Source organism: Manacus candei, unplaced genomic scaffold (genome assembly GCF_025592945.1).
Source record: "Manacus candei isolate 608988 ecotype Guabito, Panama unplaced genomic scaffold, ASM2559294v1 h1tg000078l, whole genome shotgun sequence".
Lineage (NCBI taxonomy): Eukaryota > Metazoa > Chordata > Aves > Passeriformes > Pipridae > Manacus > Manacus candei.
The window spans coordinates 2,866,477-2,893,890 of NW_026138126.1; the positions used below are offsets into that span (position 1 = coordinate 2,866,477).

At 53.1% G+C, this 27,414-nt stretch overlaps 3 protein-coding genes across 10 annotated transcripts in view; 2 read left to right on the forward strand and 1 right to left on the reverse strand.

The window, feature by feature from the left end:
• MARCHF2 (membrane associated ring-CH-type finger 2) overlaps positions 1 to 10,025 on the forward strand; it is a 31,816-nt gene extending 21,791 nt beyond the window's left edge. For all 3 annotated transcript variants that reach the window (XM_051810757.1, XM_051810756.1, XM_051810755.1), the window contains exons 4-5: positions 6,644 to 6,853; positions 9,550 to 10,025. In XM_051810757.1, the coding sequence (XP_051666717.1) occupies positions 6,644 to 6,853; positions 9,550 to 9,708 (369 nt within the window). In that variant the 3' untranslated portion in view covers positions 9,709 to 10,025. The remainder of the gene's footprint in view (positions 1 to 6,643; positions 6,854 to 9,549) is intronic.
• A 4,313-nt stretch (positions 10,026 to 14,338) lies between these two features.
• Positions 14,339 to 27,414, reverse strand: part of LOC127481453 (thaicobrin-like) — a 43,944-nt gene continuing 30,868 nt past the window's right edge. For 2 of the 5 annotated variants that reach the window (XM_051810777.1, XM_051810775.1), the window contains 2 exons: positions 17,090 to 17,235; positions 14,339 to 16,484 (listed from right to left, as the gene is read on the reverse strand). In XM_051810777.1, the coding sequence (XP_051666737.1) occupies positions 15,964 to 16,484; positions 17,090 to 17,162 (594 nt within the window). In that variant the 5' untranslated portion in view covers positions 17,163 to 17,235 and the 3' untranslated portion in view covers positions 14,339 to 15,963. Of the gene's footprint in view, positions 16,485 to 17,089; positions 17,236 to 17,311; positions 17,601 to 27,414 lie in introns of those variants that run through there. The other 3 variants (XM_051810778.1, XM_051810776.1, XM_051810774.1) reach the window with 3 other exon arrangements.
• On the forward strand, positions 17,893 to 24,077 carry LOC127481420 (butyrophilin subfamily 1 member A1-like). Of its 2 annotated transcripts, none has more exons than XM_051810709.1 (7): positions 17,893 to 18,414; positions 19,050 to 19,154; positions 19,486 to 19,833; positions 20,698 to 20,802; positions 21,966 to 21,986; positions 22,440 to 22,472; positions 22,886 to 24,077. In XM_051810709.1, exons 2-7 carry the CDS (start codon positions 19,070 to 19,072, stop codon positions 23,398 to 23,400), a joined length of 1,107 nt encoding a protein of 368 aa, XP_051666669.1. In that variant the 5' UTR covers positions 17,893 to 18,414; positions 19,050 to 19,069; the 3' UTR covers positions 23,401 to 24,077. The 2 variants fall into 2 exon arrangements, with proteins under 2 accessions (XP_051666669.1, XP_051666668.1); XM_051810708.1 differs by having other exon boundaries at positions 18,408 to 18,513.

Below are 27,414 nucleotides of genomic sequence, written 5' to 3' on the forward strand. Positions count from 1 at the left end.
CTTTTAGTGTTCTCCCTTCCATGTAAACTCTTCTCTTTGGTCTGTGGCAAAAGCCATCACAAACCTGTTTTCTCTTACAAAGTGCTCTCCCCACTGAAGACACTTTGTCCTCTGGGATTTCAGGCAGAGCTACATGGATGGAAGTGCTTGGGGCTGTGTTTGATGCATTGTGTATTTCCAGACAGCATTACCAAGGGTGACACTGTGACTGTTCCTACAGCCACCAGCCCTTCTGCACAGCTCCTGGCCTTCTCCCTGGCTGCAGCCTGTTGCCCACAGAGGGAGGTGGGCACATGGCTCAGTCTGTACTGGGGCACCTGAGCCCACTCCTGCCCATTTTCACTTTCCCAGCTTACCAGTAAAAATATTTCCTTTCCATGGCCACCTTATTTTATGTATTCTGCTGTAGCAAAACCCTCTCATTTCTCTCTTCAGTTCATTGACCACTTATAAACTGTTTAAAGCTTTAACCTGTTGTTAATTTTGTCCCCTCTGAGTGTTTCTCTGTGGGCTGAAGAGAAACAGCACTTCCACAGCCCAGAGGCTCCTGTCTGGGGCCATCTGCCCATGCTGTGAGCCAGCTTTGGTTTCCCATCTCCATTGGCCATCACTGCCCATCATCTGGGCACAGTTCTGGGGTGGGGTGGTTGGGTCCTGAGCAGCCCAAGCCCCTGCAGGAATGCCCCAGGCTGGCAGCTCAGGCAGCAGTTGTTTAGTCCCAGCAAAGGTCAGTCCATATTCCAGAGGAAGGATGTATTTTTGTCCACACACTGTGTAAATACCAGGGAGAGGAACCAAGGGGTTACAGGCCTCTGCTCTGAGAGTGGGCACGAACTGCTGCTGCCAAGGCCAAGGCTCTGGCTTTGCCAAAACTGCTGGGATGTTGGAAGTCAACATATCCTGGTGGTGAAAGCTAATGAGTGTAATGCAGCACTTGTTCATAATGCTTCTCTCAGTGTTTAGTGCCTTTGCTAAAGCAAAACTCATTTAAGACAACTCACTAATTCCAAAAACAGATTTCTCTGGTGAACCAGTCATTACTGGAGGAGTCCAACCACACCGTTTGTTCCCATATTTCTGTCCTTGCAAGCAAGTCTTGTGATGGAATTCCAAGAAAATTCTGCTTCCATGTCTTCAGTGCTGGTGTTTTCCTGCAATGTGTGTGTTAACAGCTTTATTTAAAAATGGCAGCTTTAGTGATCTCTGCATGTCCCTTTGCCTGCTCAAAACAGCTCCTCCTTCCAAGGGTGCAGCTGTGCTGTGCAGAACCCTGCTGATCCCACCAGTTTTTTGCTCCTACTGTTTTCCTTTGGGTTTATTGTGCAATTTGGATTAAAGATGCTTCCTTTTCAGTGATTGCCAATACTTTTGGTTCATTTAAACTGGATATTTTATGTAGAGGATTTTTGGTTTTTTTGTCTCTTAAGGAAAGTACAACTTCCAAACACAGTGTCACCTGCAACAAAATGTGTTTTAAATCCTCTGAGGTGTTTGCTTGGCTGTGTGGGTCACTCTGGAGTAGGGAACACCTCCCATGGGTCTGCCACGTGCAGTCCTGCTCCATCTCCTGAGTCTCCTGCACCTCCGTGGGTGTGGGAGGTGCTGTGGGAACGTCCCCAGTGCATGCAAAGGGAGGTTTGCAGGCAGGATTTGTGATGTTACTCCTGTTTATGTGGTTAGGGAAAGAAGTTTTGGCTCGGGCACAGTGCCCAGTGCAGCTCTCGCTGCCCCCCCTCCAGTTCAGAGAACTGAGCTGTGATGTAAGCTCTCCCCCACCCTTCCTCCAGCCTTATCTTCCCCACAGACAGACTTTTCCCTTTACTTTCCTCGAACTCTCTTGCTGGACTCACTGCACTTGTTGTCCCATCTGTGCTCCTCTGCCCTTCCCCAGCCCAGCTCTCTCCTTGCTCAGTGCAAGCCTCTGTTAGACCTCTGGATCTGGTGAAAAACAAACCCCTCTTGGTTCCAGCTGACTCCCACTCCTCTAATCTTTTCCTTTCTCTCTTTGCTTGTGTTTGCTGTATGGAGATGCTCCTCTCAGATCCAGCACAAGATCCTCTTGGCACTGCTCTGCAAACTGCAATGGCCTTTTTGGGGCCAAAATGGGAAATACTTCATCCACCTGCTCTGGGCACTTACCAGCACTAGTGTCTTCCTTGTATGTCCATCTTCACCACCTTGTCCAGCCCTGTCTGTGCTGTGATGACCCAGAGGACCAGTGGGTGCAGTGCTGTGGCCCTGTGTTTGCACAGGTCGTGGTGTGACATTTCCCCTGGTCACACTGACCATGGAAGCACCTCCCTGCTGCTCTGTAGGAAAGTGTCCCAGTGACCTGTGGTGCTGCTTGGATAGATTCCTCTCCTGTCCACCACTTCTAGTGCTCCTGCAGCTCTTGCTGTCCTTGTGCCCTGTGCTTCCCAGCAGCTGGGGCCAGCTGGGGGCACTGGGAAGGTTTTCATGCCTGTACAAGGAGAGATTTGGCTTGTGGAGGTTTGCAGAGCATCCATGGCAGGTGACTGGGGACAGGGGGGTGAGGAGGGGCACTTTGCTCTGCAGCATTTAACTGCCCTGCTTGCAGGGCTGGAGGCATTTCTGAATTTTGGCTTCCTGAACTCTGGGCACTCTGTCAGAAAACATTCTTTCCCATCTTGGTAAAGGAAATAGGACCATCCTGCTGAGACTGCCTGTGGAGCTTGGTGGCCTGCAAGGAGGTTTGGTGCAGGCCTAGAGAAGGGATGTGACAGTCTCTCATCTGAAGCTGTATTTTTTGGCTCAGCATGTTTCTCAGGGCAAGGACAGGGCTAATAGTGCTACTGTGAGTCAAGGTCATTTGTTTTTTTCCGGCCTGTATAGCCAGGCACCAGCTCAGCAGCAGAAGGAAAACCAACAGGCACCTGAGCAGGCACAGGGTAACTGTTTGGTGGGCAGAAAGGACGTGGGATGTTTTGTAATGCATCCAAATTCTTGTGTCTTGCTGTGGCTTCCATCATACCTTTGCTGTGAAGCACTGGGGGACTCTGTGGCAGGGTCAGCTGGTGAGGTTGGCAGGTCATGCTGGTCCTGACTGGTGCTCACCAGAGCAAGGCTGGGAGAGACCTGAGCACATGCTGGCTGAGACTCCTGGTCCCTGTGGTCCCACGGGGCACAGGAGTGCTGCAGGCAGTGTGGTGTGAGGCAGGGGCTGCCAGCTCATGGCCATGGACATTTAGCCACAGGAGGTAAGTCAGCTGTAGAAATCAATGGGAGCTAATTTTGAAAACACCCTTTTATAACCCCCCAGAGAGACTGCAGGGTGCTGAGTGCTGCTGGGAGGGTCCCTCCTCCATCCATTCCCACTGGTCCCAAGGGGCAGAATGCAGCCCTGCCCCAAGACATGCAGGTGCTGAGATGGACTGGCTGGGAGACTGCTCTGATATGCTTTGAGCTCTGCTCTTGTCTTCCAGAGGAGCTGATTTTGTCCTGGTGCCTTTTTCTGCCTCCCATCCCTGGGCTCACCCAAGGTTCATGGGCACTGCAGCACCCAAAGGTGCAGCTTCTTATCATCATTTAGCCCTTCTGTGGCTCCCAGGAATGAGCTCCCTTACACAACCCTGCTGATCCCACCATCTGGGAAAGCCTCAGGATCATGCTAGAGGCCAAAGAAATACAGTTGTACCCAGAATAACTTCTCATCACCCAAGTAGAGAGAATTTGTTTCCAGCAGCCTCTGGATCCCAGCTCGTAGCCCAGGTGGGCAGCAAGCAGCCAGCTCTGCCTCTTTCCCTTCAGTCTCAGACATGACTGCAGCCTGGAAACTGCTGGAAGAAGACCAAGTTGTGCTTTTGTTGCCTTCCCATGTTTACTTGATAGTTTTCCCTACAAAAATTGTTTAATCTGCCTGACCACTTTATGGATTGTTTGCAAGCTTTATTTGAAGTCCTGTGTGCACTAATGTGCTCCTGTGCCAGAAACTTTGTGCCCTTAGGGTGGCTTATTGTGTTCTTTTTTTTTTTTATTGGGTCAGTGCATATTGACAAAGTAAATCAACTACTACAAAAGGAAATTAATTTGCTTCCTGCCTTTACATATTTGGCTCCCATCTTGGGGAGGAGGAAGGAGTTTCAAGGGTCACAAGGAATATAAATAGAATTAAAATGCAGTAAAATACCTATCTGCCTTCAGTCCCTGAGCTTCTTACTGTACAAGGGTCAAAAGTGCCCCCGGATGTCCTGTTCCAGGGGATGAGGTGCTCTGGGCTTGCTGCTGGAGGCACATTTGTCCAGTCAGGGTGATTTGGTGTTCACCCAGTGCTGGGTCACTGGGCAGCTCTGTCTTGGTTAGACTGGGGAGAGCTGGGCACGTGGCCAGGTTCAGCTGCTGGGGCTGCCAAGGACGTGCCATGAGCTGCTGTCCCCCCTCTCTGCTCAGGGCTGCTCAGGCTGTGTGTCCTTATCATCCCCACACAGCTTGTCACACTGATCTGCTCTGCAGAGCCACGAGAGGGGGACCTGCAGGTCTGTGTCCCTTCTCCCAGCTCCTGTCCAAACCACAGTTCTACCTGCTCTGAAGGCTCTCTGGTGGAGAAGGACCTGGGAGTGCTGCTTTTGACAATGGCTAGACAGAGGAGGCAGGTGTGCCCAAGAATGTCAGTGGCACTTGGCTTGTACCAGCAGTAGTGTGGCCAGCAGGACCAGGCCAGTGACTGTCCTCCTTTGCTGGCACTGCTGAGGCTCCACCTCAAATCCTGGGGTCAGTTTTTGGCCCCTCACAATAAGAAAGACACTGAGGGGCTGAAACATGTCCAGGGAAGGGAACGGAGCTGGGAAAGGGTCTGGAGCACCAGGAGCAGCTGAAGGAGCTGGGGGGGCTCAACCTGGAGGAAAGGAGGCTCAGGGAGGACCTTCTCACTCTCCAGAACTCCCTGACAAGAGGGTGGAGCCAGGGTGGAGCTCTGCTCCCATGAACAAGTGACAGAATGAAAGGAAAAGGCCTCAAGTTGGACTTGGGGGGGGCAGGTTTAAATTGGATATTAGGAAAAATTTCTTCACTGAAAGGGTTGTCAGGCATTGGAAGAGGCTGCCAGGATGGTGGTGGAGTCACCATCCCTGGAAGTGCTCAGAAAACATGTGGATGTGGCACTTGGGGACATGGGTTAGTGGTGAACATGGTGGTGCTGGGTTGATGGTTGGACTTGATGATCCTGGAGGTCTTTTCCAAGGTTAATGATTCTGTGATTCTAAGACATTTCCTTCTGGCTACCTGACCATGGCATTGTGCTCAGAATGGCTTTAAAATCAATGCCAGTTTATTGTTTGTTACCACAGGAGCATTCAGATGCTTCAGGTGACATCTCTCAAATATCATGCTTATCAGTCCTCCCGGGTGACATCCCTGGCCAGGCTCATTCCTGTCACTGCAGCATCCTCTCCTCTGCCCAGGTCCAGCTCAGTGTCCTGTCCCAGGTGCTGCAGAATCTGCTGCTGCCGTGGCTCTGACCAGCCCAGCCACCTCCCTGCTCCTTGCCCGGGTTTGCCATCTCCCCTATTGTGCTTCTCCTCCCATCCTTCCCCCTCTGCTCTGCCTCTCTGAACATCCCTGCTGGAGTTAAATCTGCACTCCCCTGTGCCCCCTCCCCTGCTCCCCTCTGGGCCTGTGCTCTCTGTGTGTCTCTGGCCAGCCCTGTCCTCAGGTTACCTGTGCTGAGGTCTCCCTCATTCCTGGCATACCTGTCACCACCCCTTCTGTGTTGCTACTTCAGTGGTGGTTTCCCTGCAGGGAAGGAGCTTTGTGTGCAGAGTTCTTTGATGGGTCCCTTCCCAAGCTGTCTGTTCCAAAGCAGGGACCCCACTCCAATCTATACTGATAGTCCCTTCCCTGCTCTCACTGTGCCTTTTCAGCAATGTTCTCCCATTTTTATTAAAAAAAATAAAATAAAACCCCTAATGAGGTAGTCATCCTTGTGCAGGGAAGGAGGAAGGATCCAGCAGCCCAGCACACACAGATCCCAGTAAAGCTGTGCTGTAACAATTTGGTATCAGTAGGAACCACAGCAGCTTGCTGTTCTAAAAAAAGGAAAGGAAAGGCTGAAAATAACGTAATCCCAGAAAAATAGAACAATTGCTGTTGTTGAAGTCGAGTATCTACAATGAACCCACACTAGAAGCAAATTGGGATTCCTAGAAGAAGTGAATGTTTGGTGATTGCCAGTGAAACTCTAAAATGCCACAATTCTCCCAAGGAACCCAAGAGAAAGATTTGGGAGAGCTGCCCTTATGGCTTGGCCTGGCCTCAGACTCCAGTGCCCCTGGTTCCTGTAGCCCTTACACCATAAGGGTGTGGAGTCAGAGTCATGGACCTTTTTCTGTTGAAGCACAGCCCAAGACCAGCCAAATCTCATAAGCTAGGCTTTACTGAACCCACCTCCCCCTGCCTGCTCCTCCCTGCTCCAGTGAAGAGCCCAGGAGCTTCCTTATCCACCACTGCCTTCCCCTGCACACGTTCTTCAGTTGTCTCTTGCTGGTTGTTAAAAACATGCTGGTCACTCCCTAGCTCCGTTTTTGAGAAGGTTCATGTGAGTTAAGCACCCGTACCAGGTGTCCCCAGTGCACTGTGGTTCCTCTCTCCTGCTGTGTGCTGACTGCCCCTTCTCCCTCCCTCCCCGCAGTGGCTGAAGGACCCCGGGCCCCGCAATGAGAAGAGGACCCTGTTCTGTGACATGGTGTGTTTCCTGTTCATCACCCCGCTGGCGGCGATCTCGGGCTGGCTGTGCCTGCGCGGGGCCCAGGACCACCTGCAGTTCAACAGCCGCCTGGAGGCCATCGGACTCATTGCACTCACTATTGCACTTTTCACAATCTACGTCCTCTGGACGCTGGTAAGTGCCGGCTGCCGGGGCCCTGCTCCTGCTCCAGCAGGACCTGGCAGCGCTGGCTCACAGCCCTCCAGCTCTGCCTCCCCACGGGAGGAAACCTTGGGCTCTTCCCCTTGAATGGCCGTTGAATTGTCTTCCCGTGGGAGCTGCTCGAGCTGTTGCTGAGGATGAGAAACCACCTCCTGACCGCCTGCTTTCCAGACTGGCACGGGAACCGTGTTCCCAGGGTGTCATGTACCTGGCACAGATGTGCCTGAGCGGGGCTGGAGCTGGGGCTGGGTGGGAAGGGCTGGGGCTGGGGCAGGCAGTGGCCCATCTGTGGTGTCTGCTCCTGTTTTCGAGAAGAAACACAGACTTGGTACCTGGGTAGTTCAGGGGAACAGTAAAATCTGGAACGTGTTTGGCCCCTAAATAATCTGCCATCATGTCCCTCTGTGCTGCCCAGCACACACTGGCCATGCCCAGGGGGGTGCAGACTGGCCTTGGGGGTGTCTGACCCACAGCTAAACAAATTCCTACACAACCCTTTTAAGGTGTCAGTGAGACAGAAGGTGTGTGCAAGGAACACTCTGACCCTGGGGAAGCCTCTGGCTTCTCTCATGCTGGGTTTTGGAGTTGAGCCCCAGACCAAGGCTGGGTAGCCAGCCTGCCCTGGCCCACTGCTGCTGCCTGGGGGCATTGGGGATTCCTGGGAACCTGCACTTGACCCTGTCTGGGGGTTGAACTGATTCCTGCTGGGAAAGAGCTTCCTGCAGAGGCCTCTCTTGGCATCCCTGGATGTGCTGAATTAGGGGACCAGGAGCTTGCAACTCGCAGGGAGTTGAGGAGAGCAGGACAGGGGATGTGGGTTTGCTGTGGTACCTCTGAGTGCTGCCAGCAGAGCCCAGCAGGGCTGGGGCAGCTCCTGCCCAGCCCCTCCCCAGGGCCTGCTCTCCAGGGGCTCCTAGGCCAGGGAATTCCCTCTGTTTCCCATTCCCTTTTTTTTGCATTCTGTTGCTGGCTGGATTTCTGGGTTTGGATCTTTGTTTTGGCTCTCCTATTCCAAGCCCTGTGTGTGCTCATGCCCTGTCTCTGCCCTTTTCCAGCTGCTTGCTGGGAAGCACCATTTGGGGAAGGGAAGGGGTGCAGTTGCTGCAGGAGGAAAGAGTGGGACCCCAAAAAGCTGGCAGTTCTGTGGGCAGTAGAAATGCCCCAACACATTTCCCTACCATCTCATGCTACAGTTTCTCAGAGTAACCCCTTCCCCTCTGGCAGGACATTCCTCTCCTCCACAGACTGGGCAACCAGGGCAGGCTGAGCTGGTGCTGCAGCAGCCACTGCTCTGGGGGGGCCTGCAGAGAGAGTTTCTGGGGGCAAAGCTGAAGCCATGGAGGAAAGTCTCCATGCTGCAAGTTCCTGCATGAGGCTTCTTTTTGTAGAAAGCCAAGGTAAAACTGGAAGCCTTAAGAGGAAGTGTTTTGTCTTCTCTTCCCAGAACTGATCTGGAGAAGCTGGAAACGTGGGGGAAATGGAAAAATGTTTGGTTTGGGATTTTTTTCGTGGAGTTTTTTTGTGTGTTTAAAATAACGAGTCCTGACTAAAATGTCTCCAGTTCTGCAGTGCTTCACATTTCCTTGAGCAGAGAAGGACTTTAAGAGAAGCCCCTTTATTCACATTTACCACATTCTACCCCAGGCTGTGCAGCACAAGAGGCCAAAATGTGGGTGGAGGGTGATGGCTGTAATGGGTGGGAGGGTTGTGGGAGAGGCTGTGGCCAAGGCTGCAGCTCCCTCCTGTGGAGCAGGAGCCTTCCTTGAGGTTTTCACCATTAGCTCCCCATTCCCATGCAGTCTCTGAAGACTGGGAGATGTGTTTGGCAGCAAACAACCTCACTGCCACAGCACCTCTGCAGCAGGAACGAGGAGAGGGCACAGATCAAGCAGCTCAGTTACCTCAGACCTGAATAGAATTAATTGGAATACTGACTTTTCCGTGTCAGATGTACTTCCTGGTACTTCCAACTTGCCAGCTAAATGCTTCCTGTAATTTTACCGAGTATGAAAGCCTGATTTGGATGAGTGGCTGACTGGATTCCGTGTTTAAGCTGAGCTTGAAGCTCCCCTCGCAGGCCTGTTCCAAAACTGCAGGGCCGTTCTGAAACTGCAGGGCCAGCTCCTGCCTCTGCCGGGCTGCTCTGGGTCCCTCCAGCCTTTGCATCCTGCCCTTTCTCCCTCCTGGGGGACAAGTCTCCCAGGCCACGGCGCTGACAGGAAAAATGAGTCCAGTTGCTGTCCTGTTGTTGCAGACAGAAGAGAGAAGTTTTTTGGGAAGGGTGAAGGAGGTTCACTGGGCTCTGTGAGATGGGAGGAGGCTGGTTGGATTCAGACACTTGTTTTGGCCACTCAGGGTGCTCCCTGCAGCCTGGGGCTGGGTGAGGGGGTGAGTTTTGGCTCCTCCCCACCGCGTTTCACCAGCGTGGACCCAAACCCAGCTGAGCAAACCCTGTCCTGCCGTGCCAGCGCTGCCCAGAGAGCCCCTCTGGCTGTGCCACGCTCAGCCTGTTCTCAGCAGGAAGGGGTTGATTCCCCATCAGAGGCTGGGGCCATGGAGTGCCCCAAACCGTGTCGGGGTCAGGGCTGTGTCCCTTGCCTTGGGACAAGGACACACGGAGGCAGAGGGGTGAGGGGGTCGGTGACAGACGCTGCGTTCTCGCCCGCCAGGTTTCGTTCCGCTACCACTGCCAGCTGTACTCGGAGTGGCGAAGGACCAACCAGAAAGTCCGCCTGATGATCCCAGCCTCGAGGAGCCCTCACCCCCTGCCCCACTCCCTCCTCTCCGCCAAGCTCATGAAGAAAACCGCGGATGAGACGACCGTCTGAGCCGTCCCGTGGCCACCAACTGGGGCCGGCCCAGGGCGAGGAGGGCTGTGTGTCCTCACGTGCCCAGGGCAGCTCTGGGGGCACCAGGAAACAATCATCCCACACACGGGGACTCTGCGGTCAGCACCTGCTTCAGACTTTGACAAACAGACAAATAATCAACGTCTGTGTGTGAAATGGCCCAAAAGAGCCCGGTGGCAGAAAATGCCTCTCTGCAGGGACATTTTCCCATAACTAAATACCATACGTGGAAAATATCTCCCTCTCTCTCTATATATATATATCTATATATAATATTATTTTTTAATGGCCATGCATATTGTGTTTCAGTCCTTTTGTGTAGATGTTCTAAGCTTCAGGATAGAAGCCGGCAGCCTGATCTCATTCAGAGGTTAAATCAATGCCTTTTCTCCAAATGAGCATATAAAGAACACTTTTCATCATCCGTTCTTGAAAGGCCCCTTCTCCTTTGCACTAAATTGGTTTTGATAATACTGCAGCAGCCTTCCCGTTACTCTTTGGTCTCTTTCATGGTGTTCTGTCCTTTCTAGAAAGTTGAGTGTTTTTAATAATTATTATAATCCCAGAAGGAGTAAAATGACGTGATGCTGAATGGAGACATTTTGTATTGTAAAGTACTGTAATTTTGAGATATAAGTTTCAAAAAGAGAGATCTTTTCCAGTGCAGATGTGATCTCACACGATGCTTTCCTTGTCTATCCTGGCTCACCCCCAGGACTTGGATGCACTCAGCTCTTGGTATGTCTGGCAAAGGTAGATGGAGGATCCAAGAGTCATGGCTTGTATTAGCTAAACCCACCATTGCCTTTTGGTTTTAAACGATCGAGAAAGGAGCTTTCCTGACCCCAGAAGGTTGAAGTTTCTGTTTGCTGATGTCCTTTCACCATCCTGAGGCTGGACCTCCCGTAGCATCAGTTCCACACGTACCTTAGGGGACAGGCCATGCCCTGCGGCGCTGGCAGGACGCGGGTGCTCTTGGCTGTCTCTGCGCTTTATTTGCACATTCCAGAGGAGCTGCTGGGATTGAGTTCATCCCTGACAGTGCTGCCTGCCTGTTGTGTCCTCTAGTGAAACCCTCCCAGTTCGCTGGTTCCCAGAGAACAGGTTTGGGTCCTTTCTTCTGTGGGGCTGGTGTTCCTCCTCCTCCTCCTTTCCTTTTTCTCACCTGCATTTCCAGCACATCCAGCTGTCGAAACCCTCTATCTCAGAGTGCCCTGTCTGCCAAGGGTCCTTGCCTCTCTACCACCCTCCCACCCTGCCATGTGGTGCCTGTGCCTGGTGCTGAGCTTCCCTGAGCCTCCCATGTGGCACAGGCTGTGAGGTGCCGCTGCCCTGCCCGGTGCTCCAGAGGTGTGTGCTCGGCTGGAGCCTGGGCTCTGCTCCCGTGAGGGTGAGGGCAGAGAGCAGGGAGGAGGCAGGCTCCAAGGTGCCCATGTGTGGGTGGTGATGTGTGTGACACACTATTCCCTCTGCCCCTTTGCTGAACCCAGGTGGATCGGTCCAATGTCCTGCTAGACTGAGACCTGTTGTTTCTTGGATTCAAAGCACTCCACGTCCTTCCTCCTCCTCCTCTCTGCTTGCAAAGCAGGATGCTTTTCCTTATGTGTCCCATGACCCTGGGCTGGAAGTTTTTCTGGTGGCATGAGTAGCAGGGGCCAGTGTCGTGTCTCTCCCAGGAGGATCACTCCAGCCCTGGGTCCTGGGTTCTGTTGGCTCTTCTCCTCCATCTTCTGTGCCAGGGTTCTCATGCAACTCAGGGATACCCCGGCACATCTTTCAGCAGCCTCTCCATCCCTTCCCTTCTGCCACATACCCATGGACACCTTCCCTTTTCCTAGTCATGCAGGGATGACTCTGGCCCTGGTGCTCCTGGAGGAGGGGCTGCTGCAGCCCAGCTCCAGTCCCAGTCCCTGCTCCAGTCCCATCCTGTTCCTGCCCAGGCGCTCCCCGCTCCTCACACCCTTCCATGGCAGTGGGCACTGCACCACTGCCCTGTGCCTTGTCCTGGGTGCCCCTTTCTTCAGGCCCTTCCCAACAACCCCCTTGTCACCAGGACATTCTCAGTGGAGAAAAATGGGGGAGTGGTTTCACCTTCCCATCCCTGGCTGCCTCCCAGCAGCTTGGCCTTGCAGTGCACCGAGTTCTGGTGACAAGGTGACAAGGGATGTGCACTCCCACACCACGTTCCCCGGGTAAGGACTTCATGGAGCCAGTGTTCCAGTTAGGAGACCCACTGTCAATCCTAATATGCAACTGTGAAAGCCAGAAGCCCCTGGCTGGGGCAGTGGGGGCCCGGCCCTGTGCTGTAGGGCAGCCATGGCTGCACTCAGCTTCCTTGACTTTATTGTCATTGCCAATAATTGGAGTTGTTGCATGTGCCCCTGCAAACCCAACAGCCACTCTTTAAGTCTTTTCCTCCTTCCTAGAGGAGATGTTCAGCTTGTGGATGTGGGAAATCAGTGTCTGACCCACCACGTTCCAGTGTCATGGGGAAACGGGCTGTGCAATTATGTAAATAAAAGTGAGACAAACTTTGGGTTGTTGTGTTGTTACTGGGGGGGGCGAGCCTGCAGAGCCCAGCTGACCCCTGAGGGCTGGCAGGGCTGCCCGGGGCAGCTTCCCTGACCTGCCCCAGGAGCCCCAGCTGAAGGTTTCAAAGCTGGACAAAACCCAGGGCTTTTAGTCATTTCTGGGCAGTTTCTCTGGCAGTGCACAGAAGCCTCCTGGGTGTGGGCCAAGCAAGGTGATGTTGTTTGAATGAAGCAAAGAGTCCTTTGGCCCTTGGACAGACCAGAGGGTGTGTGTGGGGCTGTACAGAGTGATCCTGATGCTCCCTGAGATGCTGCCCCGCAGAGGCTCCTGGTGCTGCCCCCGGGAGTTGCCCCACCTGAGCCTGCCCGTGGCCCTCTGGCCCAGCCCCTCACTCCAGGCTGGTGGGAGGTGCTGGACGTGTGTGCCAGCCCAGGCTCTCACCTGAGCCCTGGCGAGGCCATGGCAGGCTCTGGATGTGTCTGAGCCGTATCCCAGCTGTGTCCGAGCTGTGTCCAAGCTGTGTCCAGCTGTGTCCAAGCTGTGTCCGAGCTGTGTCCAAGCTGTGTCCAGCTGTGTCCAGCCTGTGTCCAACCTGTGTCCGGGCTGTGTCCGAGCTGTGTCCAAGCTGTGTCCGAGCTGTGTCCGAGCTGTGTCCGAGCTGTGTCTGGGCTTTGTCCAGGCTGTGTCCAGGCTGTGTCCAGGCTGTGTCCGAGCTGTGTCTGAGCTGTGACATGCAAGAGCTGCTGCAGCTGCAGGGCAGGGTCCTGGCTCTGTCAGCTCACCACAAGCTTGCTCTGAGAGCCATCCAGTGCCAGCACCGTGGCAGGGCCTGCAGGGCAGTGTGGGGCAGGATACCTGTCCAGGGCTGGATATGGAACCTCGGGGCACAGACCTGGGCAGCCACCATTCTCTGTTCCATGGGGTGAGGAGGAGCCCCAACATCCTCTGCAGCCCCAGCCCTGCCCTCAGCCCCTGGTCCTGGACATGTATTTCAAAGCCTGGTCACACCACTCTTGCAGAGCGGGGTGGAAATTGTGAAGCTGCACATTAGAAGTGCCCCTCAAAACACTGCAAAAACAATGCTGGATGCATTTCCAAGGCCCTGGACAAGGCTTCAGCCTTGGCCCAGACCTTGGATGAGTTTCCTGGCCAAGCTGGCAAATCAAGGGGCTTCTGGGCTTGTTTATGTTAAAAGAAAAAAAAGGTTTAAAAGAAGAAAGTACTGTGGTTCTGGAAGAAGGCTCACCCAGTCCTTTAAAATAAAACTGCTGCCACCCAGCAGTCTGCCAGGGTGAGGGGGACAAAACACAGCATAAAAGGAACAGAAATCCCAGAGAAAGGGCTCACTGGGTGAAAAGGAGACAGAGTTTAACGGGGAGGGCATTCAGTCCAGCTGCCTGGCTAATGTACCAAATCCAAACGTGCCCTTACAGCCCATGTGGGTCCAGCCTTGCTTTTCAAGGACCATGGCATTCCTTAAGCCTTCCTACCTGTTGTGGCACTGGAATGCAGAGACCTGTAGCATAAGAGATGAATTTAAACTCCCCTGAGTCTTCACGGTGCAATACTAGAATAGTAGATTTCTAATACTAGAATAGAATGACTTCATGTAGTATTGCACCAATACTATACAATTTTCATCCAAAAGCTGCAATTATGCAACTCAGCTCCCAAAGAGTTGATTTTTTTTGTATATATTTAATTTGTTTTGGGGGGTACAGCAAACAGGAACCCATTAAACCTTTTCTCCCCCTTCAAACCACAAAATTCCAGTGACGTGGATCCAGGGCACCAATCTGTTGGAAAATCCAGCTTTCCTGAGCTGGCTTTCAGAAAGGAATTTCTTCTTCTTGATTGAAGTAGGTGTCCCTCAATGTACAGCACAGCTCCTTTGGGGTGTTTCCCAGGACAAGGGACAGAACCAAAGCTTACAAATCTTCTGCCATCTCCATCTCCAAACCTTCTGCCATGAAATCCTGTTGTGGTGAAACCCCAGCTGACAACTAAACATCACACAGTGACTCGGTCACACAGCCCCCCAAAAGTGGGATGGGGGGAAAAAAGGAAAAAAAAAAACTTGTGGGTTGACATAAGAACAGTTTAATATTTGAAACAATGTAAAAGATAATAATACTAATGACAATAGTAATCATAATCAAAAAAATAAAACCCAAGAGGAGCAAGCCATGTCCAGTACAATTGCTCACCACCCAGTGACCTGTGCCCAGCCTGTGCCCCTTGTCACCTGCCCATGGAGGGTAGGAATTGCCCTGCTGTGAGCAGAGATCCATGGTTTCCCCAGTCTTGGTCCTACCACATTGGAAGAGGGTTAGGGCAGGGCTCTGGAGGAAGATAACTGGGCCTGACCCAGCACTGCAACTCTTTGCAGCTACTGGAGTAGCTACGGAGACAAATTCTCTTGTCTGTGCCCAGATGCCACCACAAAGATGACAACTGAGGTGGCACTAAGAGGGTCCAACCAGCAATGTGCCTGAAGAGGAATTCCAGGCTGGACCAAGGACAAGGTTCCCCTTCACTTACATTCACCTTCTCCTCTCCTAAGGGCAGGATTTAGCAGGATCCTGTGGGATGAGACCTCCCCAACTTTCCATGTCTGGCATGTCTCTGAATGTCCTTTCCTGCAAAATACCAGTTCTCCAGAGCAGATCTAGTGCTGTCCTGTGAGGAGCAGCTGAGGGCTCTGGGCTTGTCTCCTCTGGAGAAAAGGAGGCTTGTTGCTCTGCAGCTTCCTAGGGAGGGGACATGGAGAGGGAGGTGCTGAGCTCTGGGATCCAGGGACAGGACACCTGGGAATGGTTCAAAGCTGCTCCAGGGGAGGTTCCAACTAGACATGAGGGAGCATTTCTTTACCAAGAGGATGGTCTGGAACAGTCTTCCTCGAGAGCTGGTCAGTGCCCCAGGCCTGTCAGTGTTTAAGAGGCAATTGGACAATGGCCTTAGTAACAAGCTTTACTTTTGGTCAGCCCTGCAGGGTTCAGGATGAGGTGATCATTATAAGTCCCTTCCAAGTGGAATATTCCCATCTAGTCTGTTCTATGTGAGGAAAAGGAGACCTTGATGGGGAGAGATCGGAGAACGGCAGATCTGTGGGACTTGCCTCTCCTGTGGACTCCAGACCCTGCTCAGCTTTGTGTCCTGCCTTCCTGGGCTGCCCCCAGAGCTGCTCCCAGGGCCCTGCTGCAAGAAATGTGCTTGGTGCACGTGCCAGTGACGAGTGGAGGGGAGGCAAGGAGAGGTTTGGATGTGTGGGGAAGATAAGTGTTATCATCAGCACCCAGCTATGCTTGAGGTTTTTTAACTTCATATCAATAGAAAAAAGCCTGAGGCACTGCTCCAGCACCTTTTACTACCTGCTGTGTTTTCCGTGGCCTTGGACAGAGCAGCTCTGCAGTGCCCTGGCACTCGGTGCCACCTGCCTGCCCTTGGCCCTCCTGGCACCAAGCTCCTCCATGCTCTGAGCCTTGGTGCTCTCCCTGCAGTCCCAGCTGAGGGGTGGGTGGGATGAAGGAGGCTCTGTGGTGGCATCCACCTCCATGACCTGCCAGTCCTCTGCTTGGTGGCCAGAGGAACCACGTGGGGAGAAGCCAGCAGGACACAGAAGAACCCTTCCAGTTCCCAGACCCACGGTGATGGTGTTTGCCTTTCCACTCTCTCCCCTGCCCCCCGTGCTCCCTCCACATGTCAGGGGCACAGCTGGAGCCACGAGCCCGTCCCCACCCAGAGCCAGGGGTGCAGCCTCTCCCCAGGACACGAGGCCAGGCAGAAAGCAAAGATTGGGGCTTCGTTTTCAGCATCAGCAAATGCTACCTGCTTGTCCCTGAAGTCCAGGCAGACCTGGATGGCCCTGGGGAGGTGGGCAAGGTGCAGAGGGGTCCAGTCAGGGTCAGTAAATGCATGGTATTGTCCAAACCACTGCCCCACGGCCCAGATCCCCTCCCGGGGGGTAAAGCTCAGGACCCCCTTCCTCCTGACAGACTCCTGGGCCACCCCCACAGCCCACCAGTCCCCTGCCTCAGCCACCTCCACCTGCCAGCAGTGTCTCCCCTCAGCAAAGCCCTGCCTGCCCAGCACACACGGCTCCGTGTCGAACCGCTCGGGGGTGTTGGGCAGCGACGTCCACTCGTCCCCCCGTCCCACCCTTCGCTGGTCACCGGCCAGGAGGAGGAAGGGGTTGGCAGTGTCTGGGTCCAGGGTCAGGTCAGCTGGGGACAGAGAATGAGAAGCTGCTCAGAACAGGCATCCCCACGGCAGGAGAAAAGACTGTGAGTTTTTTTCCCAGGGTGGGAAACCCCTTCCTGCTGGACTGCCCCAGCCTCAGTGCTGCCCCAGTCCTGTCCCTGCCCCAGGAGCTTGCACACATCCTGGCCAAGGAGAGCCCGTTCCCTGGGGGAGGATGCACGTCAGTGGGTGGGGGCACATCTGCAGTGCAGACACCTGGACCTGAGCCTGGCAGTCCCTGGGGCTGCAGGAGCAGAACAGGCAGGTCTGGGCACAAACCAGTGCAGACTAGGAGAGATGTTACCCCAAGACCCAGAACTCGAGGCCCCAAAATCCTGTTTCTTTCTCCATGCAAAGGAAGGGGCTGAGGATGTCACCTCAGGTGTCTTTGGTGCTGGTGGTGGCTCAACAGATCAGCACGAGAAGTTCAGCTGGGGGTGTGGCAGCCACCGAGTCCCAAGCCATGACAAGCCCAGGCTGGGACAAGCTCCAGGTGCCTTGAACCTAAAGAGTTCTTCCAAAGCAGAAGATGCATTTTTTCCTCCTCAAGAGGGGAAAGTTCTCCCTCCTCTTCCCTCCTGAAACTCACCTCTTCCACTCATCTCCTCCACCTCATTCACCAAGGTCTCACTCTCTTCTCTCTCCAGCCAGGATGCCAGCATATGTACAGAAAATCAGCAGGAGGGCAGGAAGGATTCCCTGTTGAAGGTGACAATGGCAGGACTCTGAGACTGCCTAAAGATGACAAAGCAGAGAAGCAAGGATGGAAAGGTCGCATTATTCTGGCACTTTTTAGACAGTCAGCACTCACCTGTAGGTGGGCTGCAGGAAGGGAGGTTTGGGATGAGTTGGCAGGTCTTCAGTCTGCTCCCCACTCCCCTGATCTCTTGCTCAGCTGATGGCTGGACTGAGCTTGCCCAGCACTTGCAGCTTGTTTGAGTGAGCAGAGCACAGTGCAGAGGGGCTGGATGGCCTGGAGAGCACAGCTGGGACTGGGAGTGTGTCTGGGGGACCAGCCCATGGAGCTTCTCCCTCCCCTCCTCTGGGCAATGGCCCCCCCTGCCCTGAAGCTTCCAGCCCACCTGTGACCTCATCTAACACTTGAATTTGGCTGCTCTTCCAGCTCCTGCAGTGCCCAGCCCTGTCTGCAGCACAGGCTCTGCCACAGGGCCCCTCCCTCCTGCAGCTGCAGGGGGGTGATAAAGTCCCTGAGCACTGCAGGAGCTGCTGTCCTTTGCTGTCACATCTGTGTCACTGGACCCATCCCTTGCTGCTTCCCTCTTTTCCTTGTCACCCCTTTTGCCCAGGGCCCTGATCAGCTCCCTTTGCCCCAGCAGGTGCCCCCAGGCCTGACTGGGCTGGGAGGGGGCTGGAACCCCCAGGGCTGAGCGCCCACGGGCACTGCCTTTGCCTCCCTCAGGGCAGGAGCTTTGCCTCAACCAACCACCCTCCATGGCCTTGCCTTGGGCTGCCAATTGCTTTTAAGCAAGAGTGAAGCTGCTGCTGCTGCTGGGCTTTGCTCCCACCCACTGCCTCTGGGGGTGAATCCCGGCTCCATCACCTCCCTCCTGCCCAAATGGCCTCTGGGCTCATGCCAGGGATGTGCAAAGTGCTGCCACCTCTGTGCCCTCCTGAGCCCAGGGAGCAGCCCTGGAGAGCCCCTGCAGCAGGGGTGTGCCTGGGCATGCTGCCAGAAGGGCATGTCCAGATTAAAAACTCCACAAAGTACTCAACAATTTTCACTTCTGACAGGAGGCAGAGCAAGAGAAAACAGGTGTCAGGCTGGGACAGGGTGATAAGTTTTTTGGTTTTCAGACAGCTCAGCTGGGATCAGGGGACCCCTCCAACACTCTTGGTGACAGTCAAGTAGCTCCTGCTCCAGCCAGAGCCCAGGAAAGAGCTCAGTGTCTCCAGGTATGTGGCATCTTTTGGGAAAGATGGGATGGAAATTGCCCTCTGCCATCTGCCAGAACCAGCTCTGCTTTCCATGTCCCGTTAGCAAAGTGGAACCAAGTCAGTGGCAAAAAGGGGGGTGGGGGGGAGAGCAGAGCAGAGCCAGGTCCTGTCTTGGCTGGGCCTTGGATTAGTGTTTGGACTCTTTGGCTTCCCTTGCTCCAAAGCCTTCTCCCACTCTCAGGGAGGTGCAGGCAATGAGTCCTGACTCGCTCAGGGTTTGTCCTTCTCCCCCTGCCCCTGTGAGTCTCTTTCTTAAGGCTGGATCAGAAAAGCCAGAGCTCCATAGGAAAACAACTGCCCCTTTCTGCTGGAATTGGAGGAGATGGTGCAGCTTGTCCTTTGCCTTCCCATGGGAAATTCCCACCACTTTTGGTACCAGTCAGGTCCTTTGCCTATAAAGCACTAACCAAAGTCAGTCTGATGAGGGAAAATCGATTTCAACCTTGGGCATCCAAGTTTCTTCCCTCGACATTCCAGAAAGGGCTGAAATCAGCAATGAACCCCTTGCAAAGTGAATTCATCCTGCTTGGTTGGTTTTAAATTCCCTTGTTTGTCTTCCCTTTTGCCCTTTGCCTCTCCTTCCCCATCTCCAGGTTGTGCTCCAGGGAGGAGGATGCTCTGTGGTTCCCCCATCCACTGCTCTCTGCTGGCTTTTGTCATTTCCACTTTAGTTTTCCAAGTTCCTCAGGGGCACTCAGGTAAGGATCCCCCTGTTCTTGCTGGATGCTGTGCCATGACTTCCAGGTGGAATATCTTGCTGGCTGCCAGGGCAGCAACTCGCTGGGAACAGCAGAGCAGAGAGCAGGGTCAGGCCCTTTCCTTTGCTGTTTGGTGTCCAGGCCGTGCTGCAGGGCAGGGTCCCTGTGCCAGCTGCCCTCAGCCCCTCGTCTGCCCCGGCACAGGGACGCTGCCAGCGCCATGGCCCAGCCCGGCAGCACCCCAACCCCGCGCAGCAGCCGCTGCTGTGTCCCAGCTCAGCTGCCTCAGCAAACTCACACTTCTCTCTTCTTCCTACGGGCTCTCTCCCAGCTCCACTCACCGTCACTGCACCCCCCGGCCCCATCACCGTGGCCAAGGGCGAGGACGTGCTGCTGCCCTGCCGCTTCTCCCCGGGGCACAATGCACAGGACACGGAGGTGACCTGGTTTCGGGAGCAGTTCTTGCCCTTTGTGCATCGCTACAAGTTGGGCCAGGACCAGTTTGGGGAGCAGATGGTTCAGTACCGAGGGCGCACTGAGCTGGGGAAGGACGGCCTGGCCAAGGGCAGTGCAGACTTGAGGATCTTCCATGTCCAACCATCTGACACAGGGAATTACACCTGCTTTGTTCAACGGGGCTCAGATTATGACGACGCTCTGGTGGCGCTCAAGGTGACAGGTCTGTAATTTGTGTCCCTGGTACCTCTAATTTCTTTCTGGAGTCTTTCTGCTGTGCCTTTTGCAATTGGACGTGCCTGTCTCATATTGGCCTTTTTAGCCACCAGCGCGCTTGTGACAAACGTGGGTAGAGACCTTTCCCAAATCTTCGTTCACAAAGCCCAACCATGGCCTCTAATTTACTTGCTCATAGCCAGTGCTCTTTTTCCCTGTCCTTCTGCCCAGAAACAGTCTCAGGTGGTTGCTTTGGGAACAGTCCCATTAAGTCCCCTTGTTGAAAATACCAAAAATGTCTCATAGAGGTAAAACTGCCCACCGAGCAGCCATGAGGAGCTTGTAAGATGCTTCCTCCTTCAAAAGTGTTCTTGATATTGCTCCACCACAGCAGCACTTGTTTTTGAACTCTTGTTCTTCTTATTCTTTGGGAATGAACAAGTCCTGGAAACTTTATTTCCCTGAGGATGCGTTACCTTTCTCCTGGTGATGCTGCTCTGCACTGGAGCGTTGCTGTTGATGCACATGTCACCCTATTCATGATCCCATGTGGCCTAAGGAAATCTGATGTTTGGGTTTTTTTCCAAAAGAAAAGAAAGCATGATTTAATCAGAAGGAATTAGAAATCCATCTTCCCTTTAAAAATCCTCCACAATGTAGAGAATTTTCATCAGCCTCAAACAAGTGTGAAATTGCCAAAAATGTTTTGGGTTTTTTTAATGTCATTTTTTGTCTATTTGTGGAGCAGAGTCAGGAGCTGTTTTTCACCCTCGGCGTCAGTCAGATGGAATGACCTTGTATGAAATAGAAATCATTTCCTTCCCATTGCTACTCACAAAGTAACCTCCCCGTTGGGGATTTTATTTTTCAGATCCCTTTCTACGAAGTATCTATCCTTGGATTATTGCCCTGGTCCTGGTCCTGGTTGCTGTGGTCGCTCTGATTTGCTTTGCAGTTTATCTGCATAAAATTAAAGGTACCATCCTGGGTTTGGGGGCTGGGGAAGGGGCTGGGCAGCCATCCTACTCAGCCACCTCTAGTCCTGAGGGATGAGGGGGTTGAGAAACACCAGGATGGAACCAGAGTCTTGTCCTGGTGTCTCAGGCACGTGTTTGGTGCCAGGGAACTTAAAAACCCATGGCCTTACCTTCTGTCAGAGAAGAAAAGAAAGCTTTGTTCTCCAAGAAGAAGGCAAGGCAGGAAGTTGACATTAAAGCAGCATCAGCTGCTCCTCTGTCCCAGTACAGAAATGGAGCAAGAATTTGCCTTGACCTGCAAAGAATCCCTGGCAGTTTGGGGGGCCTGGCAGGGCCTCCTTTCCTTCTAGAGATGGAGGAAGCTTTGGGGTAGCACATTTCATTGTGCAGGGGCCTCAGCTGTTCTGAGCACTGCAGAGCACAGGCACAGGGCCCTTAGGGAGCACTGCAGGGGACATTTCACCCCACGCTCCTCCCTTGGTGCTGCAAAGCTGCCCCTTCAGCTCTGCTCTGGAGCTGGAGCCCGTGCTCAGGTCTCCAGCAGCACGGTCTGATCTCTGCCCACAGCGGGCTCAGGGAGGGTGGGTGAGACCCCCAAAGTCTTGGGAAGACAGGACCTGAGGAGCTCCTGGGCTGCAGCTTTTCCCTTGGGAGCACTTTCAGCCTCCTCCATATCCCAGCAAGTCTATCCTGGAATAGGATTTTTTACAGCCTGTGGAGGGTGGTGGGTCCATTTGGGCTTTTTTCTCTCACTTTTAAAGTGTGAAGTGAACCACAAAATGGTTCACTCAGTGGTTCACTTGGTGAAGGGTGGACGGAGAGAGTGAATTTGAGAATCCAAAATTCAAGGTGGCTGAAGATGGTGTCTGGGGATGGGACTGGGTGGGGCAGCAGTAGAAGTGGCAGGGTGGGAGTGCCCTGGTGCCCTTGGAGATGAGGGACCTGCCAGAGATCATTTCCTGCCCCCAGGTTGAGCAGGACAACCTGCCCCATGGGCGGGGGAGCAGAGCTGCAGGCTGGGGGTGGGACAGGGCTTTGCACTGCTCAGCCTTGGCACAAACCTGCCCTCCAGCCCGTGCAGGCGGTCCCAGGAGAGGGCAGACAGGGGATGTCCAAATCAATGGCCCACAACCCATTTGTGCTGCTTTATCTTCTTTTTCAGAGAAACAAGCCCAGGAACTTGGTGAGTATCATTCTCTTCTCTTGGTGGGAGTCTTCTCAGTTGGGCATTTTTTCTCCCCTGTGTTTTTCATGTGTGCCCTCGTTTTGGGCACAGAACAAATACAGAACTTGATTCAGAAACATTAGTTTCCATTGGTCTCTGTGTGGTTTTAGGCTCTTCCTTGTAATAGTTCTGTACTAAGAAGAATATTCCTTCAGTTCTCAAAGTCCAAACTGACCATAAATGCATGTCCCAGTCAGGACAGGCAGCGTGACTGGATTTGTAGGAAATGGGTGGAGCCCTTCCATGTAGTCAGATACTGAAGTTTTGAAGCAACTCACTGTGAGATGACTTTGACAAAGATAACAACAATTCAGAAAATGTGCACCTGCACTGGCATATCATTCCCCTGAGCTAACCCAGCCCCAGTGTGTTCCATTGCCTCTGACCTGTGGTTTTGTGTTTTTTTTAAAGCCTGGAGAAGACACGCAGTGCCTATAGAAGCAGGTAACTAAGTTTGGTCTTTCCTGGTGCTGAATCATCTTGCCTGCTTTAATGGCCTTTCCTGGCAGTTCCCCTCCTGCAAGTGATGCTGCTGGGACCAGGCATGCTTCTGCTGAGCCTCCCTTTCCTTTGCTGCATGTCCCACTTCCAGGCAAATCTGGACGATCCTTGTCCTCGGTGAGCTGTGCACAATTCTTCCTCCTGGAGCTCTGCTGATGATCCTCTTCCCTCTCTGCTCCCTCTGTTCTCTCTGCTGCAGTTTCTCTTCCTTGCACTGATGTTGTCACCTTGTGCACCTTGCCATGCCACACTCTGCCAGCTCTCCCTCCCCCCCTGCTTCTTCCTTAGGCAGCCCCAGCAAAGATGTGTCCTGGGCCGAGCTCTGCCCTGATGTGTTGATTCCATCTCTCCTGCAGGGAACGTGGTTCTGGATCCAGACACAGCCCACTGTGAGCTTGTCCTGTCTGCCAATGACAAAAGTGTGACACGAGCTGACACACGACAGCACATCCACTACAATGACAAGAGATTTAACGTGCGCCACTGCGTTCTGGGCCGTGAGGCCTTCACCTCAGGGAGACACTACTGGGAGGTGGAGGTGGAAAATGCAGGAAGATGGGCTGTGGGGATTTTTAGCAAAGATGCGAAAAGGGAGGGTTATATTGAGTTTAAACCAGAAAAAGGCATCTGGGCAGTGGGGAAACACACAGTCATGAAAGCTTTCACCTCCCCTAGTCCCACTGAATTGTTTGTAATGAAGGCTCCCAGGCGGATCCGGGTCTCTCTGGATTATGAAATGGGACTGGTGGCATTTTACAGTGTTGATGAGGGGATTCCCATCTTCACATTTCCACGGGTATCATTTGGGGGGGAAGACATCTACCCTTGGTTCTGGGTGGGTCCTGGGACATGTCTGAAAATATGGCCCTGATGAAGAGGAGGCAGTAAGAGAAGGGTCTCCTAGGGTGGAGATCTCGTTACCTCTCTGCACCTCTCTTCCATGCTGCATCTCTCCAAGATCTTTCTCTGAGGCCAGACATGCTGTTCTGGTCCCAGTGCAGATCAGTGGGAGAGGCCATGGCCAAGACCTTGTGTTATGAGACCACCTCACATCATTTCCAGGTGTGGGGAAAAGGGATTTTCTCTCCTGCTTCTGAGGGTGTTCCTTACACGTGGAGGGTGGAACCATTGTTTCCTTGTCTCAGGCTGCAGTGGGTTGGTTTCTCGGATATTTTAGGCCTTCCTTAGCAACGGGGTCAGAAATCTAAGGAAGTATTCCATATCATTCCTTTCCATAACCCAACATATAAAAGGGCGTAGATAAGAGAGTTCGCTCTCTTCTCTTCCGGCGAGGTTTGGGAATGGTCAGTCCCTGTCTCGGTCTTCCTTCTCTGGACCTGAGGCCCACAGTGGCTGCTGTTGTCTGCCACGCGTGAGGGGACAGTGCTGGGCCACGTCCAGCCGTCCTGCTCCTCTCAAGGGAAGTGGTGAGATTTTAATAGTTCTTTATTTTGTTAGTTACCGGGTATCCCTTTCTTGGGAGCTGTACATAATATTTTTCTATATATAACTGTATATATGTAAAAATAAACATATATTTTGGTATAATTCAGTTGGTTTTGGTTTCTCTCAGTTTCTATAATTTTTTTCCCTTTCCTTTCTTTGCTGAAAAGGGGAGGGAGGGGAAGGGCTTTTGCTGAGCATTGGAGATTTTGGTGGGAAACCAGGTCAAACTCGCTCACAGGCTCAGTGAGCATTTGGCATGTAAATCACCCTCTCTTTGTACACTTCTCTTATTCGTGTTGTTGCTGTTCCTGTTGGTTTTATGGTATCATTGCTGTTTCCAGTGAATTTTTCTCCTCTCAACCCATGATCTTTGCCTTTTGTGCTCTCAACCAGAGGTGTGGGCAGGGGGAGTGAGCAGCATCTGCTTTGGGAGAGTCTGGGTGGGAGCACTTGATTGGGGAGCACCATTCCTGAAACACCACAGAGGCTTTCACAGCAGACCCTCCATTCCATGGAGATCCAGCAGGCCTGGACCTTCCCAAGGGAAGGCTTCACCCCAACAGAACTGGTAAGGAGGGAGACTTCAGTGCAGGTGGTGGGTTTGTTGCCTAAACTCAGCTCTTGAAAGAAACCTCCAAGACCAAATTTGGGAGTTTGAGAAGCCAGGCCTTCTTTTATTAGGGTGCAGTGAAGTGACTCCAGCACGCCGGGTGCCCTGGGAATCAGTTTCCAAAGTGCACCCAGAGGGATCCTCACCACAGCTGTGTGATAGTTTTCACACCAGGCCTTCCTGGAAACCAGCTTGTAACCAGGAAGGAACGAAGAAGGTGACCCAGGAAGTATTCCATGCTGTTCCTTTATGTCACCTGGGGTATAAATAAGGCAGAGATAAGAGGGTTCGCTCTCTTCCTTTGCGGTGAGGTTCGAGGACGGTGGGTGCCTGTCTTGGTCTCGCTCATCTGGAGCTGAGGCCCACAGTGGCTGCTGTTCTCTGCCCCGCGTGAGGGGACAGTGCTGGGCCGCGTCCAGCCGTCCTGCTCCTCTCGAGGGAAGTGGGGAGATTTTGCCAGTTCTTTAGTTTGCTGGTTACCGGGTTTTTAGATTGTGTAGACCTGTTTTGATTCTGTCCCTTTTCATCCTTTTTTTTGTCCTTTTTTCCCTTCTCCCTTCCCCTCTTCCCTTTAGGAAGCTATTTGGGGTTTCTGGGGTTATAGGTATATAGTATTTCTCACGGTATATATTTGTTTTATATGTAAAATATATTTTTGCTATAGTTTTGGCTGTTTGGGTTTTTTTCCTCCCCTCTCTGGGAAGCAAGGCTCTGTTGTTGAGTGTTGGAGATTTGGTGGGAAGCCAGCTCCAAACTTGCCCAAGCTGATATGTCAGTATGACATGATTCTTCCTGTTTTGTTCCCCACATTCCTGTTCCATATCCATGACATTTCTCAACACTTCTTACCATGCATACATGTCCTATTAAGGTCTCTGAGGGGTTTCATTGGAGATCTCTGGTGGTCATCTGCGTCTGGAGCCCCAAAAATTCTGAGTGACTGCCTTATGACCTCCTTTAAGACAATACCCCTGGTTCTACATCAACCCAGCATCGCCTGCTCGGCTGCTTCAGCTCCTTTCTTCATGGATTCCCCACCTTGCCTGGCTGCTTTCTTTCAATCAAAGCACAGGAATTTTCTCTGGGACCTTCTGCTGCAAACACTATTAGTTCTTGTTCCATCTCTAAACCCCAAGATCCCGTTGCAACAAGTGCCCAGCCCCTCCTCCTGGAGAAAAGGTGTGCACAGGTTGATGATGTGTTCTGTCAGGAGCAGGGAAGAGTTCAAAGGCTGTACAGTATTGGAGGAGCTGAGGTGGATGCAGGTGGGTGGGTTTAGAACCAGATTTCAGGACTGTCAGCACTGAGAACGAGGCACCTCAGATCTGGTGGCCCACAAAAGCAGGACTCTGCTTCAGTCTCCACCCTTCAGCATAACAACCAAACCCGGAGTCAACACTTTAACAGCTGTAGACACCCCTGAGCAAGGTCTGTCTGCCAGGAGAAAGTGCAGCAGCAGAACACAGCAGACCCCCTAAAAGAAAGGATGAGTGCTCCCAGTGGGGGACTATGTTAAGGGCCACTGAGGCACTCATCTGCCAGCCCTGCAGGGAGTCACCAGAGGTCTCCCCCCTTCTGGCAGCTGAGCTCAGAGACGTTGCTGAGGGGGTGCCACAACCTGTCAAGGGCACCCACTGCTCTCCACTGCTGCTTTTCTATGGGGCACAAATGACACCCAAGTCAGAAGCTGGGCAGATTCAAGGGAGATTACAAAGCCCTGAGGGTGCAAGTGAACAATATCGGTGTCCAAGTTATCTTTTCCTCCATCTGCCCATTAGAGGAAAGGGGACAGCCAGAAATAGATGTGGAAAGCAAATCAGCTTCTGGCTTTGTGGCTGGTGCTGTCAGGAGGGTTTGGACTTTTATGACAGCAGGACACTCTTTGATGACTGTAGTCTGTTAGGGAGGTGTGGGATCCACGTGCCTAGAAGAGACCAGGGAACCTTGGGCAGCAGGATGGTCAACTTGGAGAGCTGGGCTTTAAATGGAAGGTCTCGGGGGCTCAGGATCCAAAGGGGCCTTGCCTCTCCCTTCCCATCCAGCTGGGAATAATGCAGGACAGCCAGAGCAGTGACAAATGTTCCCTCCTGGCCTCCCAAGATGAGAACAGAAGGCCAGGCACCTCAGGAGTGTGTATGGCTGTGGGGCATCCTCTTGCACCCCTCCTGGGAAACCTGCCTGCTCCATTCCCCCTGAACTGCCTGCAGACCAACACAGAGTTTGGGGAATGAGCCTGGGGAAGGATCAGAGATCTGTGTGCAGTCACAGGGCCATTAGTTCTCATAAAGGCCAGGGCTGGAATCCTGCTTATGGCCCAGCTTCCTCCATGCAGGATCCTGAGTTCCACTGTGCATGGTCACTGCAGCCAAGGCTGTCCCCAGCCTGCACACCCCAACCAGTCCTTCTGTGCTGGTTAGTACAAGGACCAGCAGCACCTCTCCTTGTGAACTCCTCCACCACCCGTGGCACAGAGTGATCTCCTCACCCTGCAGGGACCTCCTGTGCTGTCCCCCCAGCTGATATCAGGAAGGTTGAGGTCCCCCATGAGATGAGTGCCCGTGACCCTGAGGCCATTTCCAGCTTTCTGTAAAAGGCCTCAGCGACTTCCTGATCAGGTGGCTGGTAGAAAACAACCACAACAGTGTTATACATAGAATCCTTTAGGTTGGAAAAGCCCTCTAAGATCATCGAGTCCAACCAGCAACCCAGCAATGCCAAGCCCACCACTAATCATGTCCCCAAGAGACAAATCCACACAGCTTTTAAAGCCCTGCAGGGTTGGTGACTCCAACACTGCTCTGGGCATCTGTGCCAGGGCTGGACAACCCT